The 18,306-nt window shown below is 40.6% G+C and overlaps 1 protein-coding gene across 6 annotated transcripts in view; it reads left to right on the forward strand.

Moving 5' to 3' along the window:
• LOC149167844 (lycopene epsilon cyclase, chloroplastic-like) overlaps positions 1-18,306 on the forward strand; it is a 548,933-nt gene that overhangs the window by 474,894 nt on the left and 55,733 nt on the right. For all 6 annotated transcript variants that reach the window (XM_089433192.1, XM_089433193.1, XM_089433188.1 and 3 more), the window contains one exon: positions 14,682-14,814. In XM_089433192.1, the coding sequence (XP_089289318.1) occupies positions 14,682-14,814 (133 nt within the window). The remainder of the gene's footprint in view (positions 1-14,681; positions 14,815-18,306) is intronic.

Below are 18,306 nucleotides of genomic sequence, written 5' to 3' on the forward strand. Positions count from 1 at the left end.
CACATTCGGTTCTATCCCAAATCAACACCACTGTCGTACCACACTGTAACATATAGTATCTTGCATGGCCAAAATATCGACCTCTCTTCTAGTACGCCCTCCATGATGTGGGCTACATCCCCCCATCTGCTCTGAAATACCTGAGCGGCCCAACTCCCCACATGCTAATGGAAATGACACTACTGCGTGTATCCTCAATAGTCCTTGCGTCCCATATGCTAGTAAGAGAGCACTCTCTCCATACAATGCCCTCTCTGATATCCTGTCGATGCCACCTCCTCCTACCAACTCCTGCCAGAGTAAGCTAGTCACCCTGTGACATCATGCACCGTCAATATGCCAAGACAACTCATGAAATTTGTCTACTCACCTGTCAAACCATCCTGTCACTAGTGCTAACTAGGGCTCTGATGGAGATCTGAAAATGTGGGTGCGCTCAAGCGTCAAATCCATCCCGCAATTACTACCATCACCTACCAGCTCTATGATGTGATGGAAAATCCCACCTGGATCCCAAAAATAGTCCGGCTCTCGAGTCCCTTTGGTAATCCATTGCCTCTGCTGACATGTGGCCATGGATGTATCCAACTACCTAACCTGCTCCATCGATTACCAGCTTAGTACTTCTCACCATCCAATCCCAAAGGAGAGATCGAATGTGTAATCCTCTATGGAAGGAACAAGCCCTCCAAGCTGATATGGTATCATGCTCAACTCAGTCCTACTAACCTGTCCACCCCCTTAGGTACATCTAGACAACTCGGCCTCCCTCAATCCAACGCATAAGGGTGGGTTGATAATGCTATAGACCCCGCCAGTGGGCCTCTGAAGTGCACTGTGCTGAAAACCCAACGCGTGACCTCTATGCTGCCCCTCATCAATGGCTAGCCCAAGGGATGGCTACACATCCTCCTCCATCACAAGCTTGACATGAGCCTTCAACTGCTCCTCCATAGACAACCTAGTATGCACGATATGCTCACCACCTAGCTGTAGGCGATTGTCGTCTGGCAACTCCGTCATAGATCTAGAGGCCTCTGTACCTATCGACTCCTCAACAACAGTGGAGCTATCTTCCGGTACCTCACCAACCTGTGGTGCATTGTTATCACCTGAGAACTTAGTCACAACCCCGAATACCTCATCAATGGATGACACCTCATCAATGGGTGTATGCTCAACTATCTCTTTGCCAACCATGGCCCCTTCAACTACTCTTTCATCTTTTTTCTTAATACTTCTCATCATCCCTACAAAATCCCACTGAATCTCCATTGGTTTGTGCATACCCCTTAGTTCACAAAATTCCCAAAAAGAGAGGGACGCCTGAATGCCATGACCCAATGATTGGTATGCCCTCCAGTTTTCCCCCAATAACTCCACATCAATTGCAATCATGTCCGGATTCCCAACTGAGGAATGAATCAATTTCTTCCCCACATCAATCATCATTTGTTGTATCCTCACCACCTCATTCCAGGTGACCGCCATGTTATTTGATTCTAATATTTCCCATAGGTTGAGCCAAGATTATGGCTTTGATACCACTGTAATGTTCCTAAACATGAATGTAAGTGATATACAAAGCATGCAAACAATCCAACAATCAGAAAAACGAAATATACATTAAGCACCCATGGAAATGCTGGAAATAATAAGCTGTTGAACCATTTTATTATTTGTTTGAAGGAAAAATACAATAGATAATAGAGTGGTGCACCTAGGCTTGTCTCAATGGACAAGCATGACCAAACCGAGGTGAGAAATGGTTGAATCGATGGCTGCCTCAACTGCTGCACCAATCTGCTCTGCCCTGCCCATAAAACTGCCCTTTTTGCTGACTTTAAATGGCTGGAAACACCACTTCCCGTGCTTAGAAAATTACAGAAAATTAAGCCCGACCTCTCCACCAAATACCCAGAATAACCCACAAAGGAATTGGCTAAATGTTGACCTCTAAATTTTGGCCCAAATTCTTCTTAGCTCCTCTAGCTGCTGGCCGAGTTGGGACCCATGTTTGACCCCTTAGATCTACCCAGAAAATTCTATAAAATTAGGAGTGTGATCCTTGCCCAAAACCCTGAAAGGGTTTCCCTTGGTTCCAACCTTCAAAAATTGACTCTTCACAGCTTGGCCCTCCAATTTTGAATTCTGTTGCTATGACTGATCTTGTCAATCTCTTCTCTCCCAGCTCCAACAATCCTCCTCCAATGGCCCTCCAAGTGATCTCCTACTTCTTCTGGCCAGGTCTAGCTCTACAATTCCTTCCTCTGACTCCCACGTGAGCCCAGTGATGGCTCTCTGCACAGGCCCATGTGAGTGTAAATCGAGCTGCTCCAATACAACAACCTCCTGCTCCAAAAATCTCTCAGAAGGTTGATCCTCCACTGTAGCTTCAATGCCTAAACTCCCCTGGCAATTGTTGTCAGGATGAACCCACAAGCAACACCTGCATGTTCCCCTTCTGCGTCCTCCAGAAACATGCACTGGCTAAGACAAATGCTGAATGATATGGCTGTGAAACTCCACTGGCTCTCCTCCAAGGTAGTACGAATTGCCTTCCTAGGGTGGCACTCGAAGTCCACCGAAGCAAAGGTTGAGATCTCCGCTCAGAGACACTCGTGTGCTAAACAACATAGTAACCCGACTAAGCAGCTCAAGCAACTAAGGTTGAGTTCAATATGTCAAAAGATAAGATGCTGAAATGAGGAGAGTTGCCTTCCTTATATAGATTTCGTGGAGCACTTTTCCCTCCATTTTCCCTCCATCGTGGGTCCCTCACTTAACCATCGATTTCCCCTCCATGCAAATCGAACTAGGGAATGTGTATTCTCCTAGTGTGGGTGGCCCCCACATACAAATTAACCACATTGAAATAACTTCTACTAAGTCTAGCCTCCTAATAAAATTGAATGGGCCCCATCAACTCCAAAATTTGCCCCAAAATGTAGAAATTATTCCTATTCCAAAATAATTTAGGAAGGGACATTACACTATACACTCCCTGCTGGAGTTAATAGATCTTCTCCTCTCTACTGCTGCTCAGCAATTGAGAAATCAAATTCCTTGGCTAGGAATTCTCACAGGAAGAAATTCCTTCAAAAAGTGTCTCCTTCCTTCTTCTGACGTTTTTCTGCCCCAACCACTGTTGCAGAAAACTGTCTCACCTGAAGACTGCTCAACGTTGGATTTGTTGCTGCGCTGCTCCCTCTGCCACTGACAAATCACGAACTGGAAATCTTACCTCTCTGTCAACTCACTCAGAGAGAGATTTTCCTCGAGAATCTTTCCCTCCTGGCTTGGACTGCGCAATCCTTTTGGGGATTCGATCTGCTTCCTACATAGCACTTCGATCTCCCTACTTCTCTTCAATGTTGGGTTCTTCTGGTCTTCTCTCTTGCTTCACCTGTGCTCCGATACCATGTGAAAATTTGGAGACCCAAATTTCTACTGCAACAACTGATTAAGTTTCTTATGTTTGTTAAATAATTTAACAAATTATTTACTGTGTTCTACGTTAAATATCGAAACCAATACACTGCAACTTTCACTAATTAAATTATATGTGGAAACAATAACTGAGCAAGAAGAAATACACAACACACAATGGACACTGTTGTTTTTGGACAAATGTCGGAAAAACCCAATGTGTGAAAACCGGTGCAGCCGTTGAGGGCTTGTATTATTACGTAGTAGTTTTGTGAATACAATTCTTCGAATGCCCAAACTAGCAATCTGATACAAAAATCTAACCGGGAAAAAAGGGAGTGAGATGATCTCACCCCAAAAAGGGGAAGATTTGGCACTAATCTGCGTTGGAGATGAGCCTCTGCGTTGCCTCTGTGCAATACTGCATCACACCCATGCAGTGACTACATCATCGCTGTTGGGACTGCGATGCACCTCCTCTCGATCCTTGCTAGCTAGAAACTTCGGCCCTCAGGCCTCCCGGTATCACACCTCGGCTCCAACCACTAGATCCCGACTATTCCTTAGCAGAATTTCTGACTCCCTCTGAAGCTCTGTGCAGCCACAATGTAAATGTAGCTTTGCATGGCCCTGCATCAGCCTCTCTGGATGTCTTTCTACCCTCTTTGCCTTGTACTCTCTGGATTAGGAAAACTTGCTCCAGAAACTATCCCTGCCCCTCACTGCAAGAAATCACCTCGATCGCTTCTCCGGCAACTGCTGTACTGCTCTCTTGAGAAATTGATCTCTTGATCTCTCACTCAATGTGTTTTCCAAATGCCCATCAAGCCTCTTCTTATAATCCTCTTGTTGATCAATCAACGACCTGTTGACCCCTACTGGTCAACTACCCATGCAGTGCACCCCGTTTTTTCTTGACAGAAAGAAGCAGCACCTGATCAGCATGTCCATGCCATCCTGCCATCATCAGCAACTTGATCTTTTTTTTGTAAACCCAGTCTGCATGTATGAATTGTAAATAATCTAAGCAGATCAGAGTCATGTATGTAAAATTGCCTAGGTGGACCTAACTTTCTATGATAATCTATGTCTCGGAAGGTTTTTCGTCTCACCGATCCATGGATCGGCAGAGTTTTCCTTCAAACCTGACCCCAAAGCCGGGATGGATTTTGTCATTAGAACTTTAGGAGAATCCTAGTGAGTTAATCTGCTAGATTATAGTTGTGTCGCAGAACTGGGTGTTTTGTGAGGGTCTGTATTAAATGAGTTTGTCCCTTAGATGTAATTTTGTAAAAGTCATGATGTAATGTGTCCTGAGGGTCGAGAAATGTTTTAAATCCCCTCATGAGTCCTAAGTCCTAGGTCCTAGGTGATGTCTCCGAAGGCTTAGTTCAATGATCCATTTTAAAATGAATTAAAAAAATTAAAAAATGAATAAAAATAATAAAATAATAAAAAATAAATAAAAATTATAAAATGGAGCAAAAACCCTAATTAATAAAATAATAATATTTTAAGTTAATAAATCGACGGATGAGATCAAGAGATGTCTTGATCCTCATCAACGGTCGAGATCATTTCTACATGGATCACTCGAACTAGCCGTTAGGATCATTTCCTTTATATAGGGTCTTAGGGAGTCATTTGAGATCATCTGATCTGTGAGTCTGTACTGAAAAAAGCTCTCTTGTAATCTGATTTTCTGGTTAATAAAAAGACTTTGGGGTTCAAACTGGCTGGTGTTACTCTCTGGAATTGCTGTGAGATCTTTAATTTTCTGCATATTTCAGTTTTTAGCCGTTAATCATAGCTTGTTTTTTTTAAGAGTAGTGTGAGCACAGGTATCTTGTTCACCTGCTAGGGTTTGAGGGCTGCTAGGGTTTCTGAAATAATGGCAGGTATCTCCATTATTTTCTGAGATCTAGCAGCACTCTTTCTCTCTGTGCTGATGGTTGCTTGAGGTGTGCAGGAAAACCTTTCTGAAGGAAATTGTGGGCGTTTGGGGAAGTTCTAGGCTGAACCAGCCGACTCCCACTGGCTTTTCTGTGCAGAGCCCAGCTGATTGTTCCCTGGGTTAATCATTCAAAGTTTCTTTTCTGTTTTACATTGAGAGATTTTCTTTCTGCTCACAGTGAAGTTCAAGATTTCTGATATATTGAGAATATTAACTGCAATTATTGTCAAATCAGGCTGTTCTAGAGCTGTAAAATTTTGTGATACTAGGTTACTTTTGAAGGGTTTTACTTTGAAGTTTTGCATATCCCTGCCAGGCTCTTGTTTTCTGTTTTCCAGGGTTTCAAAGGCTCATGCTGCTGCTACAACCAAGAAAACTGTTCATCTGATATCAGACGTCTCAATCCCAGTGACAAAGGGAAGATTTTAATTTCAAATTTATAAGGGTCATCATAGTTTTGGGATACGCCTGGGGTTTCACTGGTAAATAAAACCCTGAATTGCATCTGCTTAAGAGATCACACCATACTGCCACCATCAATTTGATTGTTATGCAAGCCATCGTCTCCAGGTAACTGTGTAATCGATCTCCAATTTTTCAAAGCTGTCCAGGTAAAATCGTTTTCATTTTTATACAGGCAGAGCATAAAAAACGAATTTCGTTTGGGCATATTTGTCGGGTCTTCTTGACTGTGCGTTTTTTTCCTGCGTCTAACATTTTTGACGAAGCTGTCTGCGTGATTCCCTTCAGGGTATTCGCGTGGGTATTTTTATTAACTGCAAATTTGAATGCGTTTGAGTTTTTTGGGCGTAGGCATAGTTTCCTTCTCCTTCCATTTGCGTCTACAGCAAAGCTCGAGCACGCCGGCAGCAGGTGATTCGGTTTCCATTTCGACGGCTGAGGTGATGTGGCTTTCTTTTCAGGTATGCAGCAATGAACCCGTAGACTGCCGGTGCCTTGAAATCGGTCTCTCTGTCATACAAAGCGTTTGATTTTCGATTCACGTCTTTTCCCTGCGGGTTGCATTGTATCAGCCTTCATTTGATTTGCGGCTTTGTTTCACGTAGGTCATTATTCTGGGTTGACTTCTTTTTTTTTTTTTTTACAAAGAAATAAAAAATCAAAAATGAAATGCGTTCAGTTGTAGGACTTTAATTATTTCCTTAGTTTTAGTTTAGATTTGATTAGGATTTGTTTTATTTAAATTTTAGTTAAGTTGCATTTTGATTTAATGTTTTATTAGATTGTAATTTATTTAACTTTTAGCTTTGCATTGTTTTTATTTTATGTTCTAGATTTTAATATTTTAGATCCTAGTTAGATTTAGATTTAAATTTTTTCATAGTTTTTATTAGATTAGATTTTAATTAGATTTTTTTAGATTTGGGTTTTATTTTGTTTTAAAAAAAAAAAAAAAAATTTGAAAAAGCATAAAAATTTCTTTTTTGTGGAGAATTGCTCTTACCACCATCAGTTGTTTAGCATTTTATATCTTTCGTGCTGAGATCTGAGCATAAAGTAGATATCTGGTTTCACTGTTGCTTAAAGCGATTTATTTCTCTTAGTTTGCCAGATACCGTTATACGAGGAACTTTGTGGTTTTTTCTGGATATTTAAAGCATTGTTCTGATCATTTGATGATAGGTGATTGCTGTTTATGATTTATGCTCTTATATCACCTAGAAAGTAATCATTTAGGCACCAATCTCATAAGGCACTGGTCTCCTCAATTCATCAAATCGTTTTAGTGCTTATCCCTATCGTGCATCTCGTCTCCCAGCCCAACTGTTTGGCAGTTGGCCTCCATCACCTCACAGGGTCTACCCCCCTTAGCCGCGGGAGACAGTGTTAAACGGAGGGATCGGGAATCAGAGTGACAGCCCCCGATCCGAGCGTTGTCGTGTCAATCCGCGCGACAACATTTTTTGGCGCCGTTGCCGGGGACACTTTGTTCTCGGTGTTTCAAACGACAATCATTCATCTTCTCATCTTTCTCATCTCTCAGTTGAGCTGGCAGATTCAATATTTTGGCATCTTTTCATCACGTATCAGCAGTACCTCTTGGGTCTGTTTCCTGTTTGGGTGGCGACTCCATTTTTCTTATTTTTCCCAGACAAGAAGCCTACCGCATATCTGTTTGTTGATTGCTTCTCGGATCTTAGAATCAGATTTGTTGTTCAAGTGGCGACTCCACTTCTTTCATCTTTTGATTTTCTTGAGCAAAGATCTAGTTCTATCATCCCTTATTGTTCATCATGGATTATTCATTTAAACCATGTCGTTTTACTCACCGTCTCCATGATTTTCCGGAGGAGGCCCTTCCTGAATTGCCTATTTTTTCAGATGGTGATCCAATCGCTGCTAAAAGGCATATTGACTTGTTTATTCGCTTCATGATCATATATTGCAGACCCCCTCAGTTTCATCATGGTGATATCAAAATGCGTCTATTTGTCCTTTCTTTAGAAGATGATGCTTTGAATTGGTTTAACAATTTTCCTAAGGATTCTTTCTCTTCTTTGGCTGATATTATCAATGCTTTTGAAGATAGATATGGTTATCCAAACAGCTTGCCTTCTTCCTCCAAAATTGTGCAACAGAATGTAAGTAATTTGATAGGAGGTCCAACTGAAAGATCCCAGGACGATTCTTCATGTCAAAATGTGTCATCCACTGAAAATATTGCAGATCAAGTTCATGATAGTAAAAAACCAGGGACAAATGACAATGAAAAAGAAGAGCAAAAGCAAATTATACGAGATCTAATGATGCTGGTAAGAAATATGGAAATCAATCAAACTAATTATGTCAATGATGTGAAAACTTTATGCACTCACCTGGAGAAACGTAATAGAGAGTTGGAGGTCACTCAAAATCAGCATGCTAAGGAAATTGAGGCCATGAAAATTAAATATGAAACAGAAATTAGAAGCATGCAAAGCAAGATGTCAGTCTTAGAGGAAATTATGGTGACCATGAAAGCTGATCATGATAGGGAGATTGACTCTATGACATTCAATCATAACAATCAGTTGGCTGACATGCAAGCGAATCATAAAGAAGAAATAAATTTCATGCAACATCGCTTGATGGACATAGAGGAAAAGAATGATAAGGTAATAAAACACATGCAAGAAAACCATGCCATGCAAATCAGCGCTATAAGGGATGAATGCTCTAGTCAGATGGATGCCATTAGAATACAAGTTCAAAAGATTCAACAATGGTCAGATGATAAGAGAAACCAGGAGCCTTCTCATTTGCCGCAACAAGTTCCATCTTACTATGAGGAGGTCATTAAGTGGATAATTGAAGGTGATCCAGATAAGCTTAAAAACGATAAAAATCAGATGCAAGACACAAAAAGACTTAGCATGCATATCTTACACACTTCATCTGATAGTTTCGAAACAGAAAGTTCCAGATCATCAGTAATTCATCCTGCCAGAAAGAAGAAGCGTAAGAGAAAGAAGATTAGACGAAGATTTGATGCATCAGACGGCCGCGAGCAGCTTGATTTTCGGATAGGAAAGAGTCCTACCATATGCAAAATTGGACATGGCACATCCGACAAGCAGCCGACAGATTTGCCTGAAAGCAGGCAAATGCTCAGTATGCACTATATTGAACACATCTGATGCCATGGGGCATCTTTTGTATTGTATTTCTATCCCTACTCCTTGTCTTTTCAGCATTTCATTTCTGTTTTTAGGATTAGATTTACTTTTCATGTTATTAGATAGTCAATAAATGAAGAGCTTTTATCTTTCCTGTGCTTAACGTATATGCTGATTTTTGGATGGACGCTACTTATTTTTGTGTTGTATGGATGCAGATTCTGGATTCTCACATTCCTGCAAGCAGCAACGTGTCCCCAAGTAGAGCCAGATGTTGACCCCTACTGGTCAACTACCCATGCAGTGCACCCCGTTTTTTCTTGACAGAAAGAAGCAGCACCTGATCAGCATGTCCGTGCCATCCTGCCATCATCAGCAACTTGATCTTTTTTTTGTAAACCCAGTCTGCATGTATGAATTGTAAATAATCTAAGCAGATCAGAGTCATGCATGTAAAATTGCCTAGTTGGACCTAACTTTCTATGATAATCTATGTCCTGGAAGGTTTTTCGTCTCACCGATCCATGGATCGGCAGAGTTTTCCTTCAAACCTGACCCCAAAGCCGGGATGGATTTTGTCATTAGAACTTTAGGAGAATCCTAGTGAGTTAATCTGCTAGATTATAGTTGTGTCGCAGAACTGGGTGTTTTGTGAGGGTCTGTATTAAATGAGTTTGTCCCTTAGATGTAATTTTGTAAAAGTCATGATGTAATGTGTCCTGAGGGTCGAGAAATGTTTTAAATCCCCTCATGAGGCCTAAGTCCTAGGTCCTAGGTGATGTCTCTGAAGGCTTAGTTCAGTGATCCATTTTAAAATGAATTAAAAAAATTAAAAAATGAATAAAAATAATAAAATAATAAAAAATAAATAAAAATTATAAAATGGAGCAAAAACCCTAATTAATAAAATAATAATATTTTAAGTTAATAAATTGACGGATGAGATCAAGAGATGTCTTGATCCTCATCAACGGTCGAGATCATTTCTACATGGATCACTCGAACTAGCCGTTAGGATCATTTCCTTTATATAGGGTCTTAGGGAGTCATTTGAGATCATCTGATCTGTGAGTCTGTACTGAAAAAAGCTCTCTTGTAATCTGATTTTCTGGTTAATAAAAAGACTTTGGGGTTCAAGCTGGCTGGTGTTACTCTCTGGAATTGCTGTGAGATCTTTAATTTTCTGCATATTTCAGTTTTTAGCCGTTAATCATAGCTTGTTTTTTTAAGAGTAGTGTGAGCACAGGTATCTTGTTCACCTGCTAGGGTTTGAGGGCTGCTAGGGTTTCTGAAATAATGGCAGGTATCTCCATTATTTTCTGAGATCTAGCAGCACTCTTTCTCTCTGTACTGATGGTTGCTTGAGGTGTGCAGGAAAACCTTTCTGAAGGAAATTGTGGGCGTTTGGGGAAGTTCTAGGCTGGACCAGCGGACTCCCACTGGCTTTTCTATGCAGAGCCCAGCTGATTGTTCCCTGGGTTAATCATTCAAAGTTTCTTTTCTGTTTTACATTGAGAGATTTTCTTTCTGCTCACAGTGAAGTTCAAGATTTCTGATATATTGAGAATATTAACTGCAATTATTGTCAAATCAGGCTGTTCTAGAGCTGTAAAATTTTGTGATACTAGGTTACTTTTGAAGGGTTTTACTTTGAAGTTTTGCATATCCCTGTCAGGCTCTTGTTTTCTGTTTTCCAGGGTTTCAAAGGCTCATGCTGCTGCTACAACCAAGAAAACTGTTCATCTGATATCAGACGTCTCAATCCCAGTGACAAAGGGAAGATTTTAATTTCAAATTTATAAGGGTCATCATAGTTTTGGGATACGCCTGGGGTTTCACTGGTAAATAAAACCCTGAATTGCATCTGCTTAAGAGATCACACCATACTGCCGCCATCAATTTGATTGTTATGCAAGCCATCATCTCCAGGTAACTGTGTAATCGATCTCCAATTTTTCAAAGCTGTCCAGGTAAAATCGTTTTCATTTTTATACAGGCAGAGCATAAAAAACGAATTTCGTTTAGGCATATTTGTCGGGTCTTCTTGACTGTGCGTTTTTTTCCTGCGTCTAACATTTTTGACGAAGCTGTCTGCGTGATTCCCTTCAGGGTATTCGCGTGGGTATTTTTATTAACTGCAATTTGAATGCATTTGAGTTTTTTGGGCGTAGGCATAGTTTCTTTCTCCTTCCATTTGCGTCTACAGCAAAGCTCGAGCACGCCGGCAGCAGGTGATTCGGTTTCCATTTCGACGGCTGAGGTGATGTGGCTTTCTTTTCAGGTATGCAGCAATGAACCCGTAGACTGCCGGTGCCTTGAAATCAGTCTCTCTGTCATACAAAGCGTTTGATTTTCGATTCACGTCTTTTCCCTGTGGGTTGCATTGTATCAGCCTTCATTTGATTTGCGGCTTTGTTTCACGTAGGTCATTATTCTGGGTTGACTTCTTTTTTTTTTTTTTACAAAGAAATAAAAAATCAAAAATGAAATGCGTTCAGTTGTAGGACTTTAATTATTTCCTTAGTTTTAGTTTAGATTTGATTAGGATTTGTTTTATTTAAATTTTAGTTAAGTTGCATTTTGATTTAATGTTTTATTAGATTGTAATTTATTTAACTTTTAGCTTTGCATTGTTTTTATTTTATGTTCTAGATTTTAATATTTTAGATCCTAGTTAGATTTAGATTTAAATTTTTTCATAGTTTTTATTAGATTAGATTTTAATTAGATTTTTTTAGATTTGGGTTTTATTTTGTTTTAAAAAAAAAAAAAAAAATTGAAAAAGCATAAAAATTTCTTTTTTTGTGGAGAATTGCTCTTACCACCATCAGTTGTTTAGCATTTTATATCTTTCGTGCTGAGATCTGAGCATAAAGTAGATATCTGGTTTCACTGTTGCTTAAAGCGATTTATTTCTCTTAGTTTGCCAGATACCGTTATACGAGGAACTTTGTGGTTTTTTCTGGATATTTAAAGCATTGTTCTGATCATTTGATGATAGGTGATTGCTGTTTATGATTTATGCTCTTATATCACCTAGAAAGTAATCATTTAGGCACCAATCTCATAAGGCACTAGTCTCCTCAATTCATCAAATCGTTTTAGTGCTTATCCCTATCGTGCATCTCGTCTCCCAGCCCAACTGTTTGGCAGTTGGCCTCCATCACCTCACAGGGTCTACCCCCCTTAGCCGCGGGAGACAGGCTTAAACGGAGGGATCGGGAATCAGAGTGACAGCCCCCGATCCGAGCGTTGTCGTGTCAATCCGCGCGACAACACAACCCAGATTAGATTCTTATCAATGGTTCAGATCATTTTGGCTTGATCCTCGTCTTCTTCTAGAAGTTTCACCCCCAGTTTAATTAATACCCTTTAATTATTTTAATTTCATAAGTTTAGACTTAGGCATCCATTAAAAAGTAATGAATTATTTTAATAAAACTGTCTCCAGGTGTAATTTCCCAAAACGATTTCTGGGTATTCTCGAATACATGTGCTCTAGCCTCCCTGCAAATTTTGAGGCTTAGATCACATCTGATGCTACTAGAAAGCAACAGTTAGCCCAAATGGCATGACGAGAAACGCATAATGTCCAAAGTGGCATCTAAAAGTTGGTTTTTGTATGTTCTTCTCATGAACCCTGATTTGATGATAACCCCACCTTAAATCAATCTTGGACAAGTACATAGCTCCATGTATCTCATCCAAAAGCTCATTGATTCACAATATTGGGTACTTGTTCTTGATCGTCTTCTTGTTGAGAACTCTATAGTCTATGCACATCCTCATCGCCCCATCTTCTTCTTGACTAGTACCACAGAGGATGCAAATGGACTAGTGTTGGGCCTTATGTGCCCCATATTCAACAACTCTTTGGTGGTCCTCTCAATCTCCTCCTTAAATCTCTTGGGATGCCATTATGGTGTGGTGATGATTGACTTCGACCCTTCCTCCAATTCAATAGTGTGCTTGAAAGCTATGTTTGGTGGCTTTTCAAGAGGTATAGCCTTGAAAACCCTCTAGTGTTTATCCAACAAGGCTTGGATATCTATTGAATAATGTTGGTCTCCTTCTGATGTCTTTTGTTGTGTTATCGTACACTATGCAGCCTAGGCTATGTCTCCATGGTTAAAGATATCGTCCATCTTTTGGGTCGTAACCACTTTTGGAGCATCCGTAGCGATTCCCCTGAGCAACACTCTTTGCCCTTTTGGCATGACCCACTCAATCTCCATGGTACGATAGTCCTTCTAGTGCCTCCCAATAGTGATGAGCCACTGCACTCCCAATACCACATTGGTGTTAGCCAGTTCCACTGCATAGAAATCATCTTAAATTCACCTTGATTGATCTTTTGAACTCCAAATCTTGCATTTTTCATGGTTGGGTTTGCCCTAATAGGGCTGACATCATCTCCCCTAAGCAACTTTTGCCATAGGAAACCCCTAATATTAGCGAAGGCTTCAACTTGGGGATTAGATTGAAGGTTTTCCCTCTCCTTTTGTTGATTACATCATTTGCAAACCTTTTATTGGTGCTTGAATGCCTAGGCCTTCCTTTGTTGATCTACATCTTGAAATCCTAGGTGTCGAATGCCTCTCTAAGGCTTTGAATATGGTACGTTGCTCCTACACAAGGAGAATTGTGCCCTTGTCCATCTAAGAAGTACCTTACTTAGCCTTTGATTCATATCACCTTAAGCCAATTAACTTAAAATATGCTTTAGGTGAAAACAAGGAACCCTCCCGTGTTTTCAAATTCCTCTAAAGAGTAGGAGGAGGATTGCTGAGGTGACAGTTGCAATACACCTCATTGTTGCATCTAGGTCTGAACCATGTTTTGTTTGGACAATGTAATGTGAGGAGATAATCCCTCTTATTGTTGTTGCTGTCTTGTTAATCTTACAAATAGACCCAATTGTTGCTAGCATGATTTGGCATCACCTTCATAATAACGTTCTGAATAGCACACTTAGCTTCTCTCGGACAATTTCTGCTATAAATTTCAGCAAGTTATGGTTCATTTGCGGCATGCATAGCAGCCCCTATTGCCCTACATTTTTATGCCCTATCTCTCTTTGATCTATACTTCCTTGACTCCAGTTTCCCAAGGTTTGATTAGGCACTTGGTCTTGGGGTTTTCCTTCATCTTTTTGTTCTCACAAAATTCTCTTATTTCATATAACACCACAACCTTGCTTTGTTAAGGCTTACACTTTAAAAATTACATTGTACTTCCACTCTATAGCTTCAGCAATCCTACCCTTAGGGAACTCCCCCTTGAGTTGGAAATGATCAAACCAAATGTGATTGGAAGAGCTACTGTGGTGATAATAGGTCTCCTTCCTGAGTGGCTCAAGACTATTTCTTTGATGCTTGGGACTTTAGATCATATGGGGATGCTAGATTACCCTGTAACACGGAAAGAATTTGATCCAGAATTTGTTAAACAGTTTAATAGATTGCATGATAAAAGAGGATATTTTCTCTCTTCTTTTTATGGTTTTGTTTGTCAATGGTGGTTATGAAATGACACACGTTGGTTGGTCCTTTGTATCGCATTCATGTTCCTTCCTGCTGGAATGCATTCTTCAACTTAACGCTTTTTGTTTAAGTAGAGTTTCATTGTCTCACAATATTTTTCTCTTTATTGACTAAAATGTTTTGTTATTGTTGCTGCAGCATGGGAAACTCTTTGGCCTCAAGAGCGAAAGCGGCAACGGGTCTTCTTTCTTTTTGGGCTTGAACTGATTTTGCAGTTGAATATCGACGGGACACGAATGTTCTTTGAAACATTTTTCCAGCTTCCTGAGTGGTAAGTATTTGAACTGGAAATGGTTTAACATAATGAGATATGCGTTTAACATATTCGTAATGAGGAACATAGTCACTGTGAGGTTGAGATAATTAATTGCTCATTGAATGATGCTGGGTAGACTGAGGATTCCAAACAAAATTACAAGTCCAAAAAACTGAGATCCAGTTAGAATACATAAATCTGTCACCATTTTCTTATTTTCTAGAGAAATTACAGAAACATTCTGCTTATTCTGAAGATGATTCAAATGCCTTAAAATTCTTTCTTTGTTATTCTGACATATCTGAGACCTATCTGACATAGGAATTTTTAAAACAGAAATGTTATATTATTAGTTTCAGTATTACATCAAGGACATGAGAGTGCATAAAATTAATGGTCTATCTCAGAATGGAAAACTATTATCCACATATATCTTTGTGTAGAGAAATGACACAAATGATGTCTGAGACTCTGAGAGAGTTAGAAGTTGTACTCCTCAAATGTACCTCTACTTTTAATTCCATATCCATAAACCTTTTGGCATGACTTTCTTCATGCTATTATGCTAATACCATATTATCGTTATCAGTTTATTCTTTTTCTCTGTCATGTCCCTTCTCAAACACATTTGTAACAAGTTATCTCTACACATTTTTGCACATTTTTGGCTAAGGAAAAGGACCCAGCAGTTTTGACTTAGGGACTTAGGAGAAATTTCGGCTTAATTTGATTGCTAGTGGAAGGTGGGGGCCACCCACTTGGGAATTTGAACTAGGCCATTCGAATGGCTTGGAGGGAATTCGAAACGCTGATTGGAGGGACCCACATGAGTCAAGGAAGACCCATGAAGACAAAAGGAGGAGGAGGCTCTCATTTGGATCATTCATTCACCTTGCATATCGAATTTACTTGACTGTTTGCTCAGCTGCTTAGCCGAGTCAACTGGCTGTTCAGCCATGAATCTCTCAAGTGAGAGATTCAACCTTACCTTCAGGGGACTTCGAGTGCCCACCCTAGAAAGGCAGTTCCACCGACATTTTCAGGAGGACCGGGGAGTTTCTACAACACCGTAACTTAGCTACACTCAGGAAATGCATATTTCTGGGCCACAGGGAGAACACGTAGAGGGAGATTGAGCCACATTGGATCAGCCACTTGCCGGAGGAGCCAAGGAATCTGAAGGACAACATTAGGCCAACATTCAGTGAGAGTTTTGGAGCCAAAGAAGCCAGCAACCCAACAGTTCGAATTCCAAGCCTGGGAGACAGTGCAGAGGGCCAGTTCAGTGATTTCGTGGGACTTGAGGGCAAGAGCTATAGCCCAGAAACTCATTCGGGAAGTGAGAAGATCTATAGGAGGGATCAGCCCAACATTTTTGGACACTTTCCAGGAGGTTTTAAAGTCAGAATCCAGCAGGCCGAGTTTTGCAATTGCAGCTGAAGTTGGGCTCCTTGGGGGTTGAATTTCAAAATTCTGAACCAACCAAATTCCTTCATGGGTTTTTTTGGGTTTAGGCGAGAGAGTCAGGAGGTCGAATCTCATAATTTTCTGAGCACGGGAAGTGGTGATTCCAGCCCTTTGAAGTCAACAGAAAGAGCAGTTTTCTGGGCAGCGCAGTGCAATTTGGTGCAACAGTTGTAGCAGCCTTCAGTTCAGCTATTGCTCACCTGGGTTTGGTCATGCTTGTCCATTGAGACAAGCTCAAGCTCAAGTGCACCATTCTATTTACTATTGTATTTTGCTCTTGAAGAAGTAATAAAATGGCTCAGCAGTTCCTTATTTCCAACATTTCTATGGGTGCTTAGTGTCTAGGTCATTCTTCTGTTTTTTGAAATGATTGTATGCTTGTATATCACTTGTATTCCTACTTAGGAACATTATAGTGGTATCAAAGCCTAGGTCTTGGCTCAGCTGTGGGGATTTTCTCCTATGAGAGAAGGGGACCAACAAAACATCACATACAGAAGGCAAAGGTATCGGAGCAGAGAAAGAGAGTTGGAGATTACTCCAGACATGGAGGACAGGGGGAAAGCAGTGGTAGAAGAGGAGGACATGGTGGAACCCAAGAGCAGGGAAGAGATGGCTTTCGACAGCCTCTTGAAGGCTTTGAATGACTTAGCCAAGGGCCAAAAAGAGATGCTGGAGGAGATAAAGATGCAAAACAGAGAGAGAACCACTCCTAGAGGGTTTCTATTTGGGGAAACTTCTGGAGCCTCCCAGCCATTCGATCACCCCTCACCAGCAGCACAACACCCATCAGCTAGTGGGCCAACTCGAGCCACACTGCCCTCTTTCGTACCTATGGCATAGATCGAACCAACAAGGGGTGAAGACTCCACACAGATGGGAGATCATTTCAGAGAGTGGCAATCTATGGATGCAAACTTCAACAAAGTACTATCTTTTAGAGATTTCTGCAAACTCAAGCAGAATGAGAAGAGCAAGGGCTATGAAGGATAGGGTACACAGAGCTATGAGTTGTAGAGTACCATAGGGAGGATGTACTTCCCTGCATTCAATGGCACTGCCAAGTGCACTGCTAGGGCTTGGGTTAAGAAGATGGACACCTACTTCTAGCTCAACCGGATGACAGAACAGGTGTAATGTCCTAAATCAGAAATTTTTTGGAACAAGCGTTTCATATAAAATTAACATGCATTTTCCAGAAGATTGCCATGTAAAACCAGAACCATAAATCTTTAAGTTGCACGAAAACTCATTAAAGATCACAACACGAGGAACAATGAGAAATGCAGCAATTAAAATCCAACTTTATTATATATAGATAGATGCCAATACAATAGTTGGGAATGACCCTCTGGTCTCCAAACTAAAATAGAAAAACAACCATGACATCTGTGGATTCTGAATGAATCCACCAAGGGGAGATGGGTGCTCACCCAATCTCTCTATATCACCCGAGGGTTTTCGTTCTGGGGCTACCAATGGACTAGAGAACCGGGTCCTCAAGCTCTCATACAAGAAACAATATATAAACCAAGATGTCCTCCAATCGTCTCCTCCTCCTCTTTTATAGATTTGATGGACTCCTCTAGAACCTTCTATTTTATTATTATTTTAATCATGAAGCACTTTGCCCTCTTTTATTTCAATTAAAATATTCTTTTAATGCGGGAAAAGGGTAAATTGGCCACCATGTCTCCTCAAGCCACTGAAACTCATATCTAACCATCCCATCCTATAGATCTTCTTGTTTTGGTTCCAACAAGCTATTACATTGAGGTGTTCCACTAATTAATCTCCTTGGAATGCTACCTCGAGCATAATTAATTAAGTTATGCCCAATAATAACAATGATTTCTGAAAGTTGTCGGAATGCGACGGAACAAAAGGAACATTGTGCGGATGATGGAATATGCCAAGCGAATGCCATCAAATACCATAAAAACTCTGCAAAACTCCATCAGAATCCCTGATGCCATAAACTTGCTCCACTGACCTAACCATCTCCTACCCTGGAAATCCGCCCTGGTTGCACTATGAAGA

Source organism: Pinus tabuliformis, chromosome 5_1 (genome assembly GCF_031772625.1).
Source record: "Pinus tabuliformis cultivar Carrire ecotype Pingquan chromosome 5_1, CPIR1, whole genome shotgun sequence".
Taxonomy (NCBI): domain Eukaryota; kingdom Viridiplantae; phylum Streptophyta; class Pinopsida; order Pinales; family Pinaceae; genus Pinus; species Pinus tabuliformis.